We start from the raw sequence: 24987 nt of genomic DNA, 5'->3' as shown, positions 1-24987 counted from the left end.
TTGCAAACTATCAATCAATTGTCTCAATTTGACTGTTTCTTCTGCAAATATACGTCTATAGTCTCCGATTATAATTGTTCATGCATTTTCGTACCGATTGCGTGCCGTTCCCGTTCTCTGCTTATCGATCTTCTACTGAAATACATTCAATGCCCGACCATCACCATATACTACTTATGTGGATATAAGTAATCCATACCAAGATGGTACTGAGGTTATTTCAAGTGATGATATAGTAAGTCAATAATATTTTTTTGTGTTATAACAGATTATGGAGATTATTTTTCGATTTCATATTTAACATCATGTAATAATCTTAGTTGAATGATCAATCAAAATTAGGAAATATTAAAAAAGTAATTTGGTCCTAGTATGGAATTCCTTAGAAGTATGAATCGATGACTTTGTGAATAGAGATCGAACAAATCACCCTCGATCTTACACGTGAAAATTTGAGCTCTGGACCATTAAATAAACATACAAAGGTGTACATGTTAAATTTCAACCAATTCTTAATATTATACAACCATCTTCTAATGTATACTTTATACTCGACATTCTTGAACTTCATTGGTTACGGGTTCTCATTGAAACTTCACAATCAATTTTCAAAGTTAATAATTAACAAGCACATCACTGAATCTCTATTAAGTGTCATACTAAGACGAAACAGCTATCTCATACTACTTTGGTTTTCAGTAGTTGTTTATCAAAGATTATTTTGTGATGCCATGGTACGGCCGAGAGTCGGGGGAGTACGCTCTCCCTCTCCAAGTACTCTCACATGGCCACACGTATATAGCCTCTGACAGGGAAGTCCTACTCACTGCCTCCTCGTGGTATTACTGTTGTTTACGAAAGTGAGAGGACGAAAAGTGAATGTCCGGCTCTTTAACCGGGTTGATGGACAAGAAAAGTTCACCTAGGGGAGTTGGCAGACCCTGATTCCAAACCAATTGTGCACATGGGCTCCAGGATCTTAAGGGGACAAATGACGTATGAATCAATCGTTGGTCACTGACTACCATGGGACTGCATCTCCTTACGACGCTCCACTGCCTTGTGGATCAGATCTTTAGGTCAAAGACTCTGAGTGTGGCGCATATATATCTGGTGCCCTTTTGTACCAATATTTATGTGTTTAAATAATGAATAACAATAATAATTACTATGTAAAATGAAATTACCTGTAATCTTTATTGTATTTAGATTATTTGTATATTAGATTTTATCCTAATTATTGGATTTGGCTATACTGGACATTTATATTACAAGTTGGTTTAAGATTGATTTTATTATAAGCCTCGATTATGTATGGAGCTTTTTGTAATGTAGGAGATTTTTAAGTCTGATAAATTTGGTCAATATGTGGCTAGGATTATTGAGTATAGTACTCAGCAGCTGAGTGGCTAAAACGCGATGGTGTTTGAATCGAAAGGTACAGGGTTCGTATCCCAGAGTGAACATTAGCTCTGAGATGCAGATACATCCAACTAACGGGTGCTTAATAGGACGAAACGCACGTCATGGATTCCACTGCTAGCCACCATCCATCTTCGCTTATAATGATCCCAGCTGGCTTGTTCCTCATGTAGAGATTACTAAAATCTACCATTATTCAGATCTTAAAACTATATGCGACAATATAATCAATATGACGTATTGTGCAAGTTATAAGAAACGTTTATTACTTCCGAATTATCAGTATGGGGGCTGTGGAGATTTTTGATTTTTTGACTGAGATGGATGTGCACTGCTGCTGAGGAGTCCCATACAAGAACGAAACGGCAGTCTATTACTTTAAAGATTTTAATGATGATCTAATATCAATCAATTCATAATCACAGATCGAAAACTTTCAAATTAGATTTTATTTGAAATGCCAAACATTTAAACTATTCGTTCGACATTCAAAATATAATTTTAATGTTGAGATCATGAATCAAACCACCATAGGAAACCTGGAAGCACTGGACGGTCGTTGCGTCCTATTGTAGGATTCCTCAGCAGTGCACATCCACGAGGTCTGTTGTGAGATAGTAACTCATTGAAGACAATGGTGGATGTGTCGCTCACTTTCGTGGATCGGTTGAAGTTAGACATTAATACCGTCAGATGCTAGCTGGCTCAGTTGTCTAGAGATTAGGCGCTCATGCGCGAAACAGTTAGGTCCTGGTTTTGAATTTCGCAAGGCAGGATCGTGGATGCGCACTGCTAAGGAGTTCCACACTAGGAGGAAACGGCTGTCCAGTGCTTCCAGGTTTTCTATATTGATATTGTTTAAATTGTTCTATTACCATAGATATCGTTAATTTAATAGTCGTTGTAATTCTATCATTTTCGTATAATAAATTCAAATTATCACTAAATGCTGCTTTCTAGTTGACTAAAACATCGTTAAAGGTTGACCCTATTGTTTAGTCTAGACCTAATTAATTATCACATATCAATATCTACTTATCTTTTTATACAATAATGGATTGAGGGTTTCATTAAGATAGGTATTGGAGGCTAACAGTGAGTTAAGGAAGACTAAAAATCTTTGATATGATGAAAAGATACTAGCCATAGGAATTTGGAACAACACATAAAAGTGAACAATTGTTTTCAATTAGATCGTCATCGGGCTTTACTCTAATATACATGAGTATTTACATGAAAACGTTAGAGTAATCAACTGTTCGAAAGAAACCTTTATACATGAAACTACAATTCAACAGGGATGTGGCTAGCGATACTCTGAAAGATAGGTTAACGAAAGTAATTAGCGAGACATTCTACGCAGTCAATCTTGCGTTGACTTTCTAGAGTCGACCAGCGATGTCTACTCAAACGAAGGAAAAGTTATCTGAGTTTGCCTCCTCTATGTGCATTTACAAGTTCAGCTGCTCCTGTGGAGATAGCTATATAGGACGTACTACCAGGCAACTTAACCAACGAATGAGTGAACATCTACCAGCATGGTTTGTGAAGGACCAGACAAAAAGAATACGTAGTTCTATCTTGGCACATCTAATTGATAGTGGTCATAATGTGGATAAATCGAAATCATTTCATTTGATCTATTCTATACCTCCATCATTTTCCAACGGAGTTCGTTCCCATCTTCTTCATATAGCAGAATACATAGAAATTCGTACATTTCACTATTGATAAGACTTTTATTATCATAGTTGAAAGCGTGAGTCAATTGAAGTTAGACCACCATGGAAAACCTGGAAGCACTGGACTACCGTTTCGTCCTAGTGTGGAACTCCTTAGCAGTGCGCATCCACGATCTCGCTTCGCAAGATTCGAACCCAGGACTTTTGTTATCGTTATTTAATATTCTTACTACTATCAGTACACCTGTCTTCCCAGTATCAACTTGTACTTTTAACTATTATGTTCGGTGACGTATTCTATTTCATTGTGATTATTGACTCAAATAGCCTTGATTGGTCTAACATTTTGGTATAAATACTCATATATATTAGAGTAAAGCCTGATGACGATCTAATTGAAAACAGTATTCTTCACTTAAATGTGTTGTTCTAATTTTCACATAGAAATTTAAGTAATTTCTCTCATGGGATTATCTCATGGTTTCTAAGGTTCAAAAGTAAAGTTGTGATTGGTAGAGTTTAAACATATTGAGACTTAAAACCATATTTGTTGTGAGATAGGAACTCACTGAAGACATTGGTGAAATGGTTGCTCAATTTCGTGGATTGGTTGAAGTTAGAAATTAACATCATCGGATGCCGGCTCAGTGGTCTATCGGTTGAGTGCTCTGGCGCGAGGCTGATAGTTCTTGGTTTCGAATTTCGCGAGATAGGATCGTGGATGCGCACTGCTAAGGAGTTCCACACTAGGACGAAACGGTAGTCCAGTGCTTCCAGGTTTTCCATGGTGGTCTAACTTCAATTGACTCTGACTCATGATTTCAAGTATATATAAAAATGATACTAAATGAATTTGTTAGTTTATAGTTAAACCAGTTGAAGAAAATATTTGTAAAATCAAGATAAACAACACATTAATTAGAAAAGAGGGAAACGAAGATGTAGAGAACAGAGGTACAAAATAACAATCAGAGCAATAATAAATATTGTCAGTCGATCTAACTAGATGACAAACTTTACTAGCATACCGAAATGAAGACAGAAGTTACTGTCTATCTATCTATCTCTCCACCTATCTATCTATCTATCTATCTCTCCATCTCTCTCGATCTATCTATCTACCCACACATCTATCATCCCGATCAGTCTCGCTTTCGGTATACATTACTGAGCTAAATTTAAGTGACTGAAGGTTTTCAATAAAAGACAGTTGGTTATGTTCTTCAGAAACTTATGAAACTTATTATTAATTCTAAAAATCTTCGTTTTAACACAGTGATGGCAATCTAAGTAACTAAATACAAAATAGTATCGCATCATTGATGAACACGGTAGATCTGATGCAGATGTAAAGACGTGGATCGGCAAAGCGAGTGAAGCATATTTACTACTGAACAACATCTGCAACTCAAAACAACTGTCTTTCAACCAACACCAAAGTCAGAATTTTTAATACAAATGTCAAGACAGTTCTACTGTATGGGGGGCGGAAACCTGGAGAACTACGAAAGCCATCATTCAGAAGCTACAGGTGTTTATTAACAGTTGTCGACGCAAGATACTTCGGATTCGTTGGCCAGACACTACCAGTAACAAGCTAATGTGGGATAGAACAAACAAGATTCCAGCGAAGGAAGAAATGAGGAAGAAGCACTGGAAGTGGATTGGGCACACTTTGAGGAAATCACCCAATTGCGACACAAGACAAGCCCTCACATGGAATCCTGAAGGCCAAAGGAAAAGAGGAAGAACAAAGAACACATTACGCCGAGAAATGGAGACAGGCATGAGAAGAATGAACAAAAGTTGGATAGAACTAGAAAAGAAGGCCCAGGACAGAGTGGGTTGGAGAACGTTGGTCGGCGGCCTATACTCCATTGGGAGTAACCGGCGTATGTAAGTAAGTAATGTTGTAATATCAATTTACTGGATGATTTCTAGACTCTCACTAATCGATAACTCTTTTCAGTTAACAGTCATTATCAGGAAGGCAGCTGTTTTACATGTAAAATTTAGTTGGATTAGGCATGTGATCTTTTTTCTTCAGTCATATTCTAACTGTACTCATCTTTATTACAGATAATATGAGTATTCAGTTGTTCCAGTTGTAGACATGTATGTAGAAATGTGATTACAATGACATTTCTTTGAGAAAGTATTTCTAAAATAATATTGTATATGTGATGAGTGAAATCTGTTGGGTCGTTTTGAAATTATATAGTAGTTTGATAGATGGTTCATCTAGGTTTTATACTAGTTGACAGTAAGGTATACTTGCTATTTTGAGGGAACTGATACTATCAGAAAGATTAGTATCCTTGTCAACTAGTTACACAATATGATACATAATCATTAATCTATTTGAGTCGCAGCTCACCTGTGTAAATAATAATAAACATAATAGTAATGATGTTGTTCGGTTTACTCGAACATTTACATTATTCTCATTGAAAATGAATTAGTCGAACATATTGACTTATTATCTTATTCTGTGGGTCTTACAAGACCTGGTAGGTTAATAGTTGATGATATCTTGAAAAGGATATGGTAATTTCACCGAACTTTTGCAAAAGTACACTGTCTAAGGTATGGGCAAAATATCTATCTACCAATTAGGGGTTGGGTATACTGCGCAGTAGCCCGCTTTATATTACTCAATGGTTGTGGAATATGATATCTGAAAAAGGAGATATATGCAGATTGTAACTATTCGATCATAGTTCCTTTAAAGCATTTCTGGTATATGGTGAGTAATACTCGAACTACATATAGTATTTTAAACAAAGAGGTTAATGAGAATGATGAAACTATAAACCTTTTTTCGAATAATGTTACAACAACACGTGGCATACATGCTTGAACACCGTCTGCCCCCACATGCGGTTTTACTTGTCAGATGTTTAGTTTAAAAAATAGCTTTGAGCGGTCAGTTCAAACGACGATGTCAGCTGATGAAACCATTGATTTTTAGTCTGAGCAATGTTGGTAATTGTTGAATGGGACCTACCCAATAATCATTACCACCAGCTGGAAATGTTGGGTGATATGATGCAAAATTCTTTTTCCATTAAAGTATTTTGACTTTTAAAAAACACTTATTTAAACTGAGTTTTGTTAAGAGGTATTTATAATTTCCTCTTTTGTTCAAGTTGCTGTGTAGATTTAGTCTGAGGGTCACTAGAAGAGCTCAGGAAACTAAATTGAGCGTTTCATTGGAAGGCTTATCAAAAAGTTCTCATACTTATGTCACTAAAAATTCATCTTGTAATGTTTGCGGTTAATTAATTTTGTTCCCTTAAGAATACTTGTCATTTATGACAGTTCAAATCTCCTATCCAGAAAACTGCCAGAAATTTTCTTGCAATCAGGCTCTTCAGATGTTCAGTCATTTCATGATTTCTGTATGCACAGTCACTCTTCTAAAATTTATTCAACCACCGATCACTAGGATGGTGAGTCAGAGATCTAAAAGTAAAAACGACTGTACACTTTTGATGTTTGTACCAATACAGAAGATCGACGGTCATTTTAGACTTGAATCCTGATCTCAGTCTTCATAACCTTCATGGAGATATTGGGTCAACTTGAAAATAGAGATTCTCTTTTGCTAAATACTTCCATAAATAACCATAAATACTTCGTGAGTTTATCAGGTGTTCATTTTACATTTCATGACTAACTCTTAGTAGTTCAATTCGTATATTCATTTGACAAACCTTGAATGCTCTGATGATGATAATAGTTTGACTTAAATTTTGAGAAAACTTAAAGATGAATCTGACAACGTCATTTAGGACTGACATTTTTACCATCTCTTAAGGTTGTGAATGAATAGAGTTATATATCTTTCTTATTAATAACTAATATAACTGCATAACGGGGCAAATACGAAGACCAATGAACACACTACGTCGGGAATCGAAATCAGACATGAAATCAATGAGTAGCAATTGGAAAGAACTAGAAACGATTTCCCGGGACAGAGTTGGATGGATAGTGCTGGTGGTTGGCCCTATACTCCTCCATGAGTGATAACAAGCGTAAGTAATAAGGAATAATTAGAAATATATAGCCATTAAATTCCTACTCATTAGTCTAAACATTAATTATTCACAACGAGAACAAAAGTCTGGCGTTCATTCCACGATGATTTTATTCAGATCAACTACTAAGAAGTCACAACCCTTACCATATTAATCGTTGATTCTAATGTAAATATTTTTCTAAGGTAAATTAACGTCTCATTCGTGATACAAAGGAAACGGTACGTGTTATATCCCAAAGAGAATTATGAATGATAAATTTTGGGATCTATTTATGGACCAATACTATACACATATTTCCTATCGTATAGTTATTAAGTAGCTAAACTATACATATTCATGTCCCTCTTTTATTATGAGCTTTATTTTGACCTATGAACTATTACTGCACGATTTACCATTCCTAAGTTATTCCCAGTCTATCAATTACTATCTCCCATATTCACAGCCACATTTGGCTAAATCTTGTATAAATGTTACATTTCCTATTTTATGGAATGATGTGATCTGTTTGGTTGGTGTAGAAATCCAGGCACGAGACTGGTAGGTCCTGGGTTTGAATCCCGCGGGATCGTGGATGCGCACTGTTGAGGAGTCCCATAATAGGACGAAACGGCCGTCCAGTGCTTCCAGGTTTTCCATGATGGTCTAGCGTCAATTCACTCATGATTTCAACTATGAAAATACTGAAATCTCCACAAAACCCCTTCTGAAACCCAGTATGTCTGAAATACATTCATACCGCAAAGGCTGACATGGGTGTTCTAGACTTAACTGGCTAGGCTATGCAGAAACTATGATCGATAAGTATTCTAAACTGCTCTCACTTGGTTTATTACATCATTGATCCGATCGATAAATCACTACTCTCTAATTAGCAATATTATCACATTATACACATTCACAAGGTATCCAGGCAGGCAACAAGTTATAACAACGTTATAAATTTCTATATTTTCTATGACCTCTTCAATAATATTCACCTTGAAAAGAAAAAACGTAACTACATTCCATCTGTCATATTATATAATGTCATATAACTTTATAATACTACTTATAATATATTACTTTATTCATTTAAAATCAATAGTAACTATGCAATGATGATCATTTTCATAAAAGAAAAAAAAAGAAAAAAAAGAAAAATATTTTTTTAAGTATTTTACTTATTGAAAAGGTTAAATTCCAATCTAGTTGTATATGCCAAAAATGAAACCAAAAAAAAAATGTTTTTTTGGTAAACAAATTAACTTACATTTGTTGGATATAGTTTTTTCTTTTCTTTTCCGTTTTTTTCTGTTTTTTCTTCTTCCCCCCCCTCTCTCTCTCGCTTTTTTTTCTACAATGAACAAATTTTTTTCATTAAAAAGATTAAAAGAAAAGAAAATTACTTTGGTAACTAATCAACTAAACTATAATTAAAGCAAAGATAGATAGTGGCTAGCAGTGGAATCCAGGACACGCGTTTCGTCTTATTTGGGACTCGTTAGCTGGATGTACCTGCTATATCGAGGCCATACGCACAGTATACACATATGCCAATTAGAGATTGACCAGTTGCAGTCCTAAACATCAATGGGAAGATTCAAATAGACAATACTAAATGAATTTAATGTTGATATTGTTCATATAATCAGATTTATTGTATCCTAATTATCTAAATTACAGGAATAGTATTTATATTTATTGGATTCTGGGCATTTTTCCCTCTTTTTTTATAATCAGTGCAAATCTGTAAATCTAAGCAACAATAACAAACACTTGACTTCTTCAAAGTTTGATATGAATTGATGTAGAATTCTTAATGGTTTTAAAACCCCATTCTGTTCATAATCAATATGTGCTCGCTAGTGACCGGTTCCAAGATGATTTCCTGGAGTTCTAGTGAGAAGCCGTGACCAACAGAGTCCAATCGGTGTCGGGTAAAGACAGGTATTTACCTTAGACAATGAATGGATGGTTGTGCAACTATTCATGGAACGATAGACGTTATACATTAACACCGTCAAATGCCGGCTCAGTGGTCTAGAGGTTAAGCTTTCGCGCGCAAGACCGAAAGTCCTAGGTTCGTATCTCACGTGCGGGATCGTGGTTGCGCAGTGCTGAGGAGTTCCATACTGGGACGAAATAGACGTCTAATACTTCCAGGTTTTCCATGGTGGTCTATTTTCAATTGACTCATGATTTCAACTATATTAAAAAGAAATGTAATATGTATTTATGACATAACCATCGATGTGGTAGAGGGGATAGTCAAAAGAAAAGGAGGGATAACATCTTGTACCTTTTTTTCAAGTATAACATCCTTTTTTAACATGTGGTATGGTAAAAATTTGTTCTGTTGATTACAGATGTTTACAATTTATGAGTTACTATGGTGAGATTATAATCTATGAACGAACCAATTAGATTAAGAGTAACAGGCCTTGGATTTTGGTGCGAAATTCATTCATCCATTTGGTTAAACAACATTTTGGATGATGTCAGTTGGTGATGAAAACTGTAAATCTAGTTCCTCACCCCAGCCATCAACTACGACTCATAATTGTCATTCTTCACACAGATTTATAATTTACATCTAGCTGTAGTAATTAGATGGATATTCTCAAGGTTACTACGTCGTCGTTGCTCAAAGGTTATCCATAAATCATACTCTTGTCATGATTACTTCTTATTATGTATATATCTTAAATCAAAGTAAATTTATACTGTCAAAAGTACAATAACATCAAGTTCACTGCTGTTATCAAAGCTCACCTTATCTACCTCCATAAATTCTGATTGTCGGAAACAGGTTTGGAAAAAGTATAGAATTTATACATAGAAGACTATTCACAAGAAAGTCTTATATAAAGAGATCTAAGCAGTTGTCCCATGGGGTCTGAGATCTTGCTTTTAGGTTGACAAGACCATTGCTAACTCATCTTCTTTTCTAGATTTAATATGAAAAGTTGTCCTTTCACAGGTTATCGTTTACACATCTATAACAATATTCAGAACGTGGAACCTTGAGGAGATGTATAAATGTTTCCAGAGTTCAAAGAGGATTATAACTGTCATAAATTAAGTAAATTTATCTAAGTACCAAGAAGTAACCTCTCCAACTGATTCTACTAATCATGTAAAACTTAATGTTCTTATTTACACAGTAAATTTTCATAGTTAATTCATGAACTTTATAAGCAAAGATGAATAGTGGCTAGTAGTGGAATTCACGACGCGCGTTCCGTCCTATTTGGATCTTGTCAGCTGGATGTACCTGCATCTCACAGTTGATGTTCACTCTGGAACTCGAACCCAGTACTATTCGCTGTAAACGCCATCGCGTTATCTACTCAGCTACTGAGTCCTGAATTGTATGAACATTGTCGATACAAAAAGACATTTCATAAAACAACATTCGTTATTATTTCAATATTGTATTGGTTGTTTGAATTTTCCCATTGATATTTAGGACTGCAATCGATCAATCTTTCTCTTATTGGTATATGTGCATCCTATGAGAATTGCCTCAATATTGTCTTAAATCACAAACATTATAAGCAGAGATGGACGAAGCTCACCTCTCATATTCCACTGCTAACCACCATCCATCTCTGTGTATAGTATTCATTGTTTATATTCAACAGTTTCAAGTGTATATTTTATATATAGTTGAAATCATGAGTCAGTTGAAGCTAGACTACCATGGAAAACCTGGAAGCACTAGATGGCCGTGTAAGACCTATTGTGGTACTCCTCAGCAGTGCGCATCCACGATCCTATGTCGCGAGATTCGAACCCAGGACCTACCGGTCTCGCGCGCGAGCACCTAACCGATAAACCACTGAGCCGGCCGGCATCCAACGGTGTTAATGTCTAACTTCAACCAATCCACGAAGTTGAACATGTGTATATTAATAATTCAGTGATAATTCGATCTAAAACACAAAATGTATATTTTCATGTTACAGGTTCAGAAGTACTTTTTTTTTAAATGTTAAGTAATTGACATTCATTTTCTCCACCCCTCCCCTCCTCCTTTTTATTCTTTATTTGTTCATTTTTTGTTTTGTTGTTAAGTTGACAAGAAAATTAATGGGTATGTAACCAAGTTAGATGGTTACATTGCCAAACACACATACACATCTATCTCTCTATCTATTTAACAATACAAATAGACATACATTTCTAATCTAAGTATTCTACACAGTATAGACATAGACTGACATCTTAGTACCCAATCTATATCCTATGAGTGTAACTATTAATGTAGTTATATCATACTGATTACTGTTGAACTAGGTTCAACAAAAATTGTTGAAAGCAAGTAATACATTCCTTACAAAACAATCTATCATCATCATGTTTAAACGATTTTTTGTCTTTGTAAGGTGAAGGTCAATTCCCCTTTTTTTTCTCTTGGGATAATAAAATGATATCAATATTATTCTTATCTAACTGATTTTATTTTCCAATGATCAGTATGAAAATAGATATGTTTATATAAATTAGACTGGGGAAGGGATAGTTGTTATGAGAATAGGTTGAAAGAAAACTCAGGGTAACTGAATCAAAACATTAGATCATATGGTGAGACTATAATTTATAGAAAGGAAATTGGATTAGAAGTGGTCTTAATGACCTGAGAGAGTGACTGCAGTGCCCAAGAGACAACTGCTTGAGGTCGGTCATACACGACCTGTTTGTGGGTTATTTTTGTGTTAGCTCCGTACTCGTTGGGACCTTACCGCCGGAGACAGTAATCTGTAGAATAAGGCGATGTGTACATTTTTAGGGTCAACCTTTTCTAACCTCACCCCTCCTTGTGGTAAGGCTGCATCGCTGTTATGCTGGTTGTCTGAAGGAAACACCTTACTGCTGTCACACCTCTGTACAGTCAGCAGTACGACTTCGCCTTCGGACCTTGGGTTTGCTGCTTTTAGTCTCGCCGCTCTTCAACTGACCTGTCTGGCATGGTAGGACCTTGAGAAACGATTGTTTTAGCCAGTACAGCTCGATTGGTTCATCATGATAGGCAAGTCCGACCACCACGTCAAGGTAGCAGCAACGGTCGTAACCAATGGTTGGAGACTCTAGGTGACATGGCTCAGAATCGACACAATGGCGTAGGTGTATACACTCTTTATCTTCCCTTAAACTGTGAGATTAAAATCGCTTCATATCTGTCTTCCTTCCTGTACTTTATCCTTATATACAATCTTTCTTTTATATATTACCAGCACTAAATTAACTACTTCTATGAATTCGGTGTTCATCTTATTGTGCTAACAAGTTATGGCAACTTGGACCGATGCATATATGTGCCTGGTCCTATGTTGTAGCTGACTGACTCATCTAAAATGCTGTTTAACCAAATGAATGTATGAATTTCTCACCAAAATCGAAGACCTGTTGTCTTATACCTGATTGGTTCGTTCATAAATTATATTCTCTTCGATCATACCATGAACTCATTGACTGTTGGTCTGAGGCTTGTTAGTAGATGCAAACTATCTAGCTGAGGTTGGCACGATTATTGTATTCAATAGTTGCAGATGCTGAATGACATGACTTAGAATTGGTCACCGTGATTCAGTTACTCCTATTATTTGTCGTTTATTAGATCTTGAATTTTTAAGTAAACTCATCGCTTTCATTCTGAAAATTTATTGCTTCACTTCATATCATATTATCTCTGTCTAATCTTTCCTGTTACTACGGATTTTTTCAGTACGCTTACATTTGTCTATCTCTCTATGATGATGCAGTTTAGTGGCAACTTATGTTGATATATATGTGTTAAGTTCTACATTACTTATGAGTGATTGACTGACTGAGGAGATTCATTTCCAGTCTCTGTTATAAAAACCACTACATAATATGTTGGTGTTATTGTAATCTTTAACAAATACTGTGAGATTTGATAGCTTTGCTTTTTCTGGTTAGGTTAATTGACTTTTAGCTAGTAAACCACATATTCAAACTTTAAATCACCTATCTGTATGGGGTTGTAGAGATTGTTGGATTTTATTGAAATCACGAACTGAGTTAACTTAGACAACCATTGAAAACCAGAAAGCACTGGAAAACTCCTTTGTTTTAGTATGAAACCCCTCAGGAGTGAGCATCCATGACCCAAACAAAGATAATCGAACCAATAACCTTCGATCTTCCGCGTGAACACTTAAAGTCTAGACCTTTGAGTAGGCAACCGACGGTGTTAATGTCTAACATAAATCAATCCACGATATCGAGCGACTATCTTCCATTGTTTTCGAATGATATATTCCTCACACCGGAAACGGTTGAACCCCACAGGTCACAGCTTGTTACTGGGACTCTGGAAATTTTCTCTCCAATTTGGTCATAAGTTCAACTACTTGGATTTTTTTCGCTCGTAGTGTCATTAGCCTTCGAACTCAAATAATATGGCTCACAACCGAGTATGTAAATCTGTTCTCGGTAAAATGTCACGTCATCGTCACAGATGTCCTGATAAACTTGTTGTTAGATACTAAGATCTGATCGTCTAAATTGAGGAGCTATTACTGATATTTTGGAAAACATCATCAGTATATACTTTTGAGCATAAGTGGACCTTTTGAAAGTATTCCATAAACACCAACTTAGTCTGTTCTAATAACACTGACCGCATTAGTCTTTTATCTTATATAAATGATAGGAAACGGTGGAGGAAAAACACTAACATTGTGCACAAAATAAATTTCACTATCTGTGAGAGATGTTACATAGACCAAGGTGAACAACCACTTCACCTATACATAAATAAACAATACATTTTCGAAACATCTTCGGTTATAACTAACGTTCTTATAAGGTGTTGGTTGATGATGAACGACAGGAAACTTTGGGTCTTGGTTCCGTAATATTTGCACTTATCGATAAGGTGTCCTAATAGCCTTGAGAAGAGTAATGCTACATATCTCATTGGCCGTTTAAAAACGTTTCGTAAGTATGTAGGTGTCAATTATCATGGAGTGATCTAAGTTGAGTAGTCGTTGAACATTAAGTAGAAACGAACAGTTATTTCTCCATCGTCAGAAACTCTCCAGAAGTTCACACTCAAGACCCCTCCAGGGATCTATCATAGGCACTCAGGTTTGGCGCAGAACGATTAATAATTTGACTGACTTGGTCGGCGTACAGTAGTACAATTTCAACCTTGATGATTTTAAGATATGGTCCAACGATCATCCGGTCCAACTAATCTCAACTGTTTCATTCCCAGCATGACTAATTTTTAACAGTCGCAATTTCTAATCAGAATTTCAAGAACATTTCAAGGTAAACCACTTACGAGATGACCATTATAGTTTAGTTAAAAATGTATTTTGGGAAATGGTTTGAGTTTTGAGTTGAATTTGTCAGAAACCGATCTCATATGAAGCACCACTGAAAATCAGGGAACATTGGGCAACTCTTTAGTCATGAGACCAGTTTTTGAGGAATACAATCTACAAAATAATATAATCGCCAAAAAATTCCCTTCGTTCCAATCAATTTTAATATCGTTATAATCATGAATCGATCAATATCATACCCTCGTTGAAAACCTGGAAGCACTAGATGGACCACCTTACAGTGAGCATCCACAATTTCGTACGCAGAAACCAAACTTAGGACTTTCGATTTCACGCTTAACAATTAGATCACTAACCCGGAATCCAACGATGTTAATGTCTAACTTCAACCGATCAACGATATTGTGCAACCATTTTCCATTGTCTTACATCTTACATTGTCTTTCCATTGCCTTACAGTAGACATGGTTGAACTCCTCTAATCAAGACTTTCCACCAGAAATTGGATTCACGATGTAACATACGAAGACGAAATGGTCGTCCAGTGCTTCCATGTTTCCAATGATATTCTAGCATTTATCGATTCAAGATTTCAATGAAATTCAATCATCTCCATAATTTCATACTGAAAAGTTTTTATTTCACTTATCGAGTGGTAATTTCAGATCTTATTAAACAGATTTTTCATTACTATCAGAAGGGGTTTTGTGGATATTATGCTCACTAGTGACTGGCTTCAAAAAGTATTTATTGGAGTTCTAGTGAGAAGTAGTGATCAGTGGAGTTCACCCAGGTCTGTTGTGAGATAGTAACTCACTGAAGACAATGGTGGATGTGTCGCTCGATTTCGTGGATCGGTTGAAGTTAGACATTAACAACGTTGGATGCCCATCAGTTCAGTGGTCTAGAGGTTAAGCACTCGCGCGCAAGACTGATAGGTCCTGTGTTCGAATCTTGCGAGTGTAGGATCATGGATGTGCACTGATGAGGAGTCCCATAATAGGACGAAACGGCTATCCAGTGCTTCCAGGCTTTCCATGGTGGTGTAGCTTCAAGTGATTCATGATTTCAACTATTAAGATTTTTCATTGTTAATTACTAGAAAAAGAAACTTCAAGTAAATGACTAGAATTGTGGAATTTAACCTAATTTACGGAACTGGATGATTACCAAATTAAAAGGGAGAAATATGTATTTGTTTTCTTCTTTTTTCATTTTCACATTTAATTCACTAATCAATAAATAAAAAAAAAGAAAACAACAAAGTATCCAGTGTTCAAACATACTTTTTGCTTTTTTTGATTCTTACAAAGAAATAGGATAGTTATCATTTATTAGATTGGTTGAAGTGAGCCATTGACACCATTAACGTCCAAATGCCCTAGTACGGTCGAGACTGGACAGAGTCCGCTCTCCCTCTCAAAAGACTCTCATACGGCCACGCGTATATAGCCTCTGTCACGGAAGTCCTACTCACTGCCTTCTCTCACCACAGGTGTTGTTTACGAAATTCAGAGGACGAAAAGCGAATGTCCGGCTCTTTAACCGAGTTGGTGGACTCTCTCCGTGTTCACCTAGGGGAGTTGGAAAACCCTCATTCCAAACCGATGGTGCACGTGGACTGACTCCAGTATCTTGAGGGAACAAATGGCGTATGAATCAATCGTTGGTGACTGGCTACTATGGGACTGTATCTCCTCACGATGCTCTACTGCCTTGTGGGTTAGACCTTTAGGTCGAAGGCTCCGGATGTGGTCCCGTATATTAACCACCTGTTGCGGTTTGGGCACGTGGGCAGTATCACAGCCCTTACACAAATCGAATGAGATTTGTGTGCTCATATATATCTGGTGTCCCTTTGTGCTAATATTTATGTGTTTAAATAAATTAATTAGCACCGTTAGATGCCGGCCGGCTTAGTGGTTTACAGGTTAAACACTCGCGCACAAGACCGCCAAGTCTTGGGTTCGGATCTCGCGAGGCAGGATCGTGGATGCGCACTACTAAAGAGTCCCACAATAGGACGAGACGGCCATCCAATGCTTCCAGCCATCATTTAGTCCTAAATTCTGGAATATATTCATAGTTGATATATATCTATATAGATATTTAGTATCGGCCAATCATTATCTGATGACCTTGTCATATTTTTGTAACTCGATATATATTAGTCATAAGATTGGAATGTGTCTATAGGAGAAGTATATATATATATATATCGAATAGATAGACAGACAGGTACAAAGATAGATTGATAAACTTATCAACTTTGATTTGATTGGTTATTTCAAAAAAATTTTTTTTTAATTTTTAAAAATTGTTAACTGACCCTTTTTGTTAATATTATGATGAACCGGTTCATTTTTTTCTCTCTTTTTCTCTCGGTCTCTATTACATCATAATGGAAAAGGAGTTAGTTACATCCATCAATTAACAGAATATGGATAATAAAACATTTTTGGAATTTTGATTTTTTTTTTTAATTTATCACTGAGTAAAACCCTCTCCCCCCCCCGAAGAAAATAAAAAACGCAATGAATAGTTGCTAACTTATTGAAAAACATAGAGTCTATTACTTCTATTCGGTATAAACGTGAATGAAGTTATGATTCCATTGATTCATATTGGAGAAAATTTATTACCATTCATTTTATTTATTCAATTCTATGGAATTATTATAACTTATGGTAAAATTGAAACATTGAATACTATTATATCACAGAATCATCATCATGTAAATCTATCTTCTATTTATACTACTCATAATACTACTCATAATGAAAATTTACAAAATAAATCTTTAATATTAGATCAATCAATATTAAATTCAAAAAATGATCATCATTCTATTAACCATGAACAATGGTATTTTCATTTTGATATGTTTATTATTATGTTTTTAGCATTCAGTTCATTTTGTACAAATATTGGTTTATTATATTTAGATCGATGTGCTAAATCATCAATTCCAACGAATAATTCAAGTTTTTCTAATCATTTTATAACTATTACTAATACTACTAATAACAATACTACTAGTAGTAATAACCTTAATACTAATCTTCTTATGCATAATAATATTAATAATCTACAATGTTTATCATTCAATTATTTATTAAAGAAATGGTCAAATAAAAGAAATTCATATGGATTTAATAGTTTATTATCTAATCAATCATCCATAGTAACTATACCGAATGAAACTATCAATAAAACAACCAAATCAACTACAACAACAACACGTTCATTTTCTTTATCAAATCCTCCATTAAATAAATATCCATCATCAATTAGTTTAATTAAATTAAACCAGACCAATCAATTCTATCATCATCATCATCATGGTTCAATACAATATCATACACCACGTGGACGACGACAACGTCGTTATTTAAGAGGTTTATTTGGTTTATCTATAAGTAATTTAAGTTTATCATTATGTTTATTAAGTTGGTGTATATGTCAAATGATTATATATAATATTGATAAACATAAATATTATATATTAAATGTATGGTTAACTATTATAGCATTTATTAATTTATGGACAATAGATATTGCACAAACATTAGAAATTGGTGCTATTTTATGGATTGCATTAGAACGTACACTTGGGATACATTGGCCTAGTGAAATACAAACTCTTAATAGTAACAATAATAATAATAATAGTACAGGGAATAAAACAACATGTCACCATGGTAACAACATCATCATCAATACTTCAATAAAATCTAATCCACCCCAATATAAATTTAAATTTTTTAAAAATATAATCAAAAAATATTTCAATTCTGATGATGTAATATGTAATCAATTTAAAATGAAAAAAAATCAATCATTCATTAATTCAAATAAAAAAATCAATCATGAAAAATATAAAATTTTTTTATGGTTTTTACGTGTTTTATTATGTTTATTACCATTTATATTATTTATATTAGCATCATTATATAGTTTAAATAATATTATACAATATATTAAAAAACATAAATTATTATTATATAATAATCAATATAATCTGATTGATATTAATATTGAACAGTTGCCATGGCAACAAGAACAACAACCACAGCAACAACCACAACAACAAATGGATATGATTTCAAATTTTGAAACTACTTATATTATACATAATAATAGTAGTATAAATGATAGTTATATAAAATATTTTAATTCATTAATAGTATATAATTATTATTATTATACATATATTACTAATCATAATAATTTTATAAAAAAACATATATCATTATTACATAATATACATATGAAATATCAAATATATATGTACTATACTAGTTCTATTATACCAGCATTAATTATTGGACAATTTATAGCACCATTAATGATATTAATCACAACAAATTTATTGATTTATCAAAAAGTAAGTGTGTGTGTGTGTGTAAATCTTATGTTTATAATGTTCTTTAATGATTTTCATTTTTTCTTTCAAATTCATTATATATTATATAAGTGAAGTGTTGAGATAAGATAGTGGGTGGTTGGAGGTGGTCAACAGGGAGTCCTGGACCTAGGTTTTGTATTACTTGGTACTCATCAGCAAGATGTACCTGTAATGTTGAGGTAACTGATACTCCCAGCTTCATGATCACAGACGTTACCACTGAGTTATCCGTACCGCGACCAATCTCCTGTATGACTAAGATGTACTCACAATTGATTGATGACTAGGTGGTGGTGATGCATGCAGTGTCGAGCCAACTAGACTAGTAACCACATTGTAACTTGATCGGTAGTATTCAATCTGCACTAAGAAGGATTTGATACACATGACATTGATCACCACCCAATGATCAATCAATTATGATAAGTGAAGTGTATATTTCTCATCTGTTTCGTGGAATAATCAAAAGAGTGTTTATATTATTATCGATTGTCAGTTTGAACTATTTCAATATAGATGTAGTTGCCTATCTGTTACAGATTCACATGATAGTTGTAATCAATAGTTGTTGATGTTGATATTAGGTGATATTGTAGTGCAGGAGAACACAGGCTAGGACAATCAATTATGATGTATTTAGCACAAATTACAAAGTTACTTGGTAAAATAGAAAAAAAACAACTATAATCTGATATGTGATTTACAAAATGTTCATTAATTGTCTCAGGCTTCATTGTTTCTGGATTTTTACATCAATTCCTTTCTGTTTCTATTTTTCTCTTCTCGATCTTCTTAATCTTCTGCTGCCAGATATTCTATTCCTGACAATTTCACCTCATTCGGGTGACTGATACTGTATGACAACTTCAATAGATGCACAAATCAACCGGGTCTTATTCTAGTTATTGACTAACTGACTAAAACTAAATTTACACGATTTTTATCATATTTTTTTTTTGCGGGGATTGTGGTGAGACTATAATTTATGAACTTTCCAATCAGATTTAGGATAGTAGGTCTTGGATTTTGATGCCAAATTCATTCATCCATTTGGTTAAACAGCATTATAGCTCATGTCAGTTCGTGATAAAAACCGTAAATCTAATTCCTAACCTTAACTACTAACTATAATTCATAAATCTCATTCTTCACACAGATTTATGATTCATATTTAGCCGTAGTAATTAGGTAGACATTCTCAAGGTTACTAAAGTGTTGTCGCTCAAACGTCATCCATAAATGATTGTCTTACGGAGATTGTAGTAATTTAATGGTTGAATTCATGAGTCGATTAAAGCTAGACCACCATGGAAAACCTGGAAACACTAGACGGCCGTTTCGTCCCTGTGCGGGACTCGTCATCATTGTGCATCCACAATACCACACACGGGACTCGAATCCAAGACCTTAAGTCTCTCACGCGAACGCTTAACCACTGGAGTCTCCATTGTGAAACAGTTACTCACTGAAGGCAATAGTCGACGGAGGCACAATTTCGCGGATTGGTTGAAGTTAGACATTAACACCATTGGATACCTACTCAATGGTCTAGAGGTTGAGCGTTCTCACGCGAGACAGAATATTCTGGGTTCGTGTCTGGCATGTGGGATCGTGGGTTCACACTGCTGAAGAGTCTTGTACTAGGACGAAACGACCATCCTATGCTTCCAGGTCTTCCATGGTGTTCTAGTTTGAATCGACTCATGAACTCAACTATAAAAAAATAACAAACCTTGTTTACTTTAAGAACGCCTCCCCTACAAACATGGATCATCTGATCATAGTTAATGATGATTTATAAAATCTAAAATTTTACAAATGGAAATCGAATACTTGAATACTAAAAACATAGTATCCACATGTAAACTTGTAATTTGGCAAGCTAGACACTTTTTAGCCAAGTATTTCGTGTGATTTTTCATTATAAATGATGTGCTTGTTAAAGAAACCTATTAGTTATAGGATGTTTACACTGGTTGTTCACTGACTGTTGACCGATTTGATATTTATATCATAAATAGTAAGGGCTTAACTGATCTCTTCTGAATATTTAAATCCCATGTGGGTTGCCTTGAGATAGCCATTTTGTTATAAACTTTTCAAGGTTGATATGTTGTGATTTGTTGTGGAACTTGACATTGTAATATCATAATTTAATAATTTCAAATAAATTAATCATTGAGCAGAATTTAAACTTCACCCCTCATTGTACAAGTAAGTGACTATCAGGACTCAGTAGCTGAGTGGATAACGCAATGACATTTGAAGCGAAAGGTAATTTGTTCGAGTCCCAGAGTGAACACCAACTCAGAGATGAAGATACATCCAGCTGACGAGTCCGAAATAGGACGAATCGCGCGTCAAACTGGATTCCACTGCTAGCCACTATCCATCTTTGCTTATTATGCTTGTGAATTAAGGCTATATCGAGGCAATCTGCACAGTATGAACATATGCCAATAAGAGAAAGACTGATCAATTGCAGTTGTAAACAATAATGAGAAGATTAAAACAAACAATACTAAATGAATTGAGCAGATTGTTAACAATGATAATAATATTATATTTGTAATATTTTAATGGTTGTAAAATTGAATTTTTGATGTTTCGAGGCTTGGTATAAGTTGTTTCTTCAGTGAATAAATTCTCGGTTTGTTTGAAATGGCCATGTTTCGGTATTTACTAACACTAGTTAACATTTATCTGTGAGAAATATCTGAAATCTTCAAGGAATTAATGTCTCTGAAGTGTGAGATTCAAATCCTTATCACTGGATTATACTCCTTGAATAACATCTTCAAACCCTAATCTTTTCGATTACTCCTTATACTCTTACTACTTCTACTACTATAGGATGGAAATAGACAACTGCATCTCTGTGTTAATGTGGTAGGGCTGTAGTATCAGTTTATTTGTTAAGCCCATATACTTTATCCTAGCTACTGGCCAAGCCAATTCGCCTGTCATGAGTCATATTTTGATCTTGTTCATTATTCGCTTATTAACCTTGGCTATACTTTTATATGAGCATATATGTGTACACTTCGTATCTTATTCATCATATGTCTGTCATTTATTTTTGTCCGACTATAAATGTTGATTAACGCTTGCTTAAATCGAGTTGGCTTCCCAGCCATCTCCAATACGCATCATCTTTCGCCTCGTTCACTTCCTTCGCTTATTCGCCTGTTCACTCGCTCGTTATTATTCGCTCAGGTGTTGCTAACTTTCTGACCTGAGTTATTCGACAATAAACTGTAGTTGCTGCTATCCTTTGTCTTCTGATTTTACGCGCCGTTAAGATTAGAATTATATCGGTTATCGAAACGAACGATTAACGAATCGCGGCACTACAGGGCAACTCTAACTGATGTACGTACGTACGTACGAAGTTCTACGTTGTGACTGACTGACTGACTATCATAGTCGGAAATTTTACTATTGAGCTTAACTTCAATCTAATCGACTATAGTAAGTTTATTGAGAAAAACTAAAGATATGTGAAATATTGATTATGGAGCATTAATTAGGCATAGTATGCTCACAGAAATAAGCTACATTATTAATTTTTAGTTGTTTCCATACTAGACAATATTGACCTTTTGAAGAATTTTGAAAATAATTGTTAATTAGTATGTTCCAATACTTGATTATGAAATGAAAATTGACTAAATAAGTGAATTCATATCTAAGACAGTTATTATTTATTATTATGTTATATAATATACCCTTATGGGCCAGGGTAATTTTGCACTGGTTTTCAAGAGAACCAGATACCATCCAGACTTTCACGCTGCAACGCAAACAGTACAGTTCAATCCCGTTTAACGTGAGAGCCAGACACTGCCCAGGATTAACCCAAACAGTACAGCTCAATCCCATAGGAGAACCAGACACTATATAGGCTTCAACGGTACAATCCGAACAGTACAGCTCAATCTAGACAGTTAATATACATCATGTAATATGAGTAATCATTGAAATTATGTAACCGATGTGCACTGTAAAATCATTGTCAGTCATTTAATTAAATAAGTACGATTGTTGCTATTATTATGAATAGGAAATTTATTATTCTTTTAGTCCGAATCCTGCTCTATGTCTATTTCAGTTTGATTAACTTGTTAGTAGTATTAGTTATAATATAAAGTGTGTCTTAAAGCTACGTATATTAATCTGTATTTAATGAATGAAAAACACTACCTATCAAAAAAAAAAATTAAGAACTGTAAATCAACATTACTTAATTGAGTGATCTTGCCAAACATTAGTGATGCTTAGAATACATTGTGTGATCACATATTACCAATATAAGTTGGACTCAGTGATGAGAAAGTCATAAGTACACTCCAGAAACAACTGAGGTCACACTTAGGCAGTTCTGAAAGCGAAACTGACCCAGATGTTGGCTGGAAAGATATACAGACAGCTGAGCAAATAGCAGTGACATCTATTAGTGATTTGAATCAAAGGGTCACGAAAAACCAATAGATTTCCACTATATCTATTGCACTGATAGACTCTCGTGAACTCATCCTATCAGGCTCTGAAAACGATAAAGAGCGAAAACAAATCAGATCTAGATTAAACAAAAGCAGTAATAGGCCACGAAAGCGAAAGCGATGGAAAAGGAAGAGGCTCTCAGCACAGACGCTTAGAACGATGGGCAGAACACTTTAGACAACAGTTTAGCTGGTCTCCAGCTACTCTACAACTACCCACCATTCCCAAACAACCTGAATGGAATATTGAGACAGGTCCCTTGACTTTAATTGAATTTCACAATGCTATAACTAATCCGAAACGAGGAAGAGCACCTGGTCCAGATGGATTGGTTCCAGACGTCTTTAAATATGGTGGTCCAATTTTAGCGTTTAGGTTGACCAATATTTTAGCTAAAATCTGGGAGTTGGACGTAATCCCATCTGACTGGTCACAATCACTGATTGTCCTAATATATAAGGTGAGGTCAAAATAATCCTGTGATAACCATAGAGGGATTAAATTGACTAATATAGTATCTAAAATACTAGCCTCAATTATCGGGCCCCTAATTCAAACTCATGAACTACGAACACGAGAAAATCAGACTGGCTTCAGACCCGGTCGTGGATGCATCCACCACATATTCACCATTCGTCAGATTTTAGAACACAGGCATACTTATCGGCGCCCAAAAATGGTGGTCCTTCTTGAATTGAAAGAAGCATTTGACTCTGTAGATTGAGAGGTTTTGTGGCAGTGTATGTCATTGAAAGGTGAAACTCGAAAGTACGTAAATCTTGCGAAGGCATTTTACTCGAACACTACAAGTCGAGTGATAGCTTATGGCTAACTGTCATCTGATTTCGCAACCTCAAGTTGTGTCCGTCAATGCTGTCCACTATCTCCATTTTTGTTTAATTTCATCATAGACCTACTGCTGGAAATAACGCTCTCGTCCACTGAAATTTTGTGGGATTGATCTCGTTCCAGGAGGTTCAATTAGTGACTTAAAATACTCAGATGACATAATCGTGTTTGGTGAAGACACTGATAAAATGTAGAGTGTTTTGGTAGAACTCGATAACCTTGCCAGGATGTTTGGAATGCGATTCTCCCCTGTAAATGTAAATTGTCCTGAGTTCGAATCTCGCGAGGTGAGGTCATGGATGCGCACTACTGAGGAGTCCCACAATAGGACGAAACAGCTGTCTAGTGCTTCCAGGTTTTCCCTAGTGGTCTAGCTTTAATTGACTCATGCTTTCAACCAGGAATCATTAGACAATTGTTTTTTATTTCTAGTATAGAATATTTCAACAGAGAGTATCCCCCTATTGTCACCAGTAATTGAATTTGAAGATTTTCAGATATTGCATGTTAGCTTTTCACCTGTACAGTATTGATTTTCAATGATTGTCCATATAAAATGAATGCACGATATAATCTCCAAACAAAAATCTTTCGAGAGTAATATGATTTGATTAACTTATTTACGCCTTATTTATCATGATCCATTGCCAATATTTATGATAATCTTTTTCTAACCCCCCCCTCCCTTTATTAATATTAGTTTATTGAACAATGATAAACATTGTTGCTGAGATGTCTCCCTTATTTTATGTCCATAAGGCGAAATACTAAATAAT

General features: G+C 35.0%; 1 protein-coding gene across 1 annotated transcript; it reads left to right on the top strand.

The window, feature by feature from the left end:
- Window positions 1–17056: 17056 nt before the first annotated feature.
- Window positions 17057–24926, top strand: Smp_123120 (hypothetical protein; the record flags this gene model as incomplete). The annotated part of the gene is made up of 4 exons (XM_018797929.1): window positions 17057–17435; window positions 17637–17870; window positions 18768–18838; window positions 24912–24926. 4 exons carry the CDS (start codon window positions 17057–17059, stop codon window positions 24924–24926), a joined length of 699 nt encoding a protein of 232 aa, XP_018652923.1.
- Between the last annotated feature and the right edge of the window lie 61 nt (window positions 24927–24987).

Source organism: Schistosoma mansoni, chromosome 6 (assembly GCF_000237925.1).
Source record: "Schistosoma mansoni strain Puerto Rico chromosome 6, complete genome".
In the NCBI taxonomy this organism is placed as follows: Eukaryota; Metazoa; Platyhelminthes; class Trematoda; order Strigeidida; family Schistosomatidae; genus Schistosoma; species Schistosoma mansoni.
The sequence above is the reverse complement of the archived record's forward strand: the minus strand, read 5'-3'. Positions and strand labels throughout refer to the sequence as shown.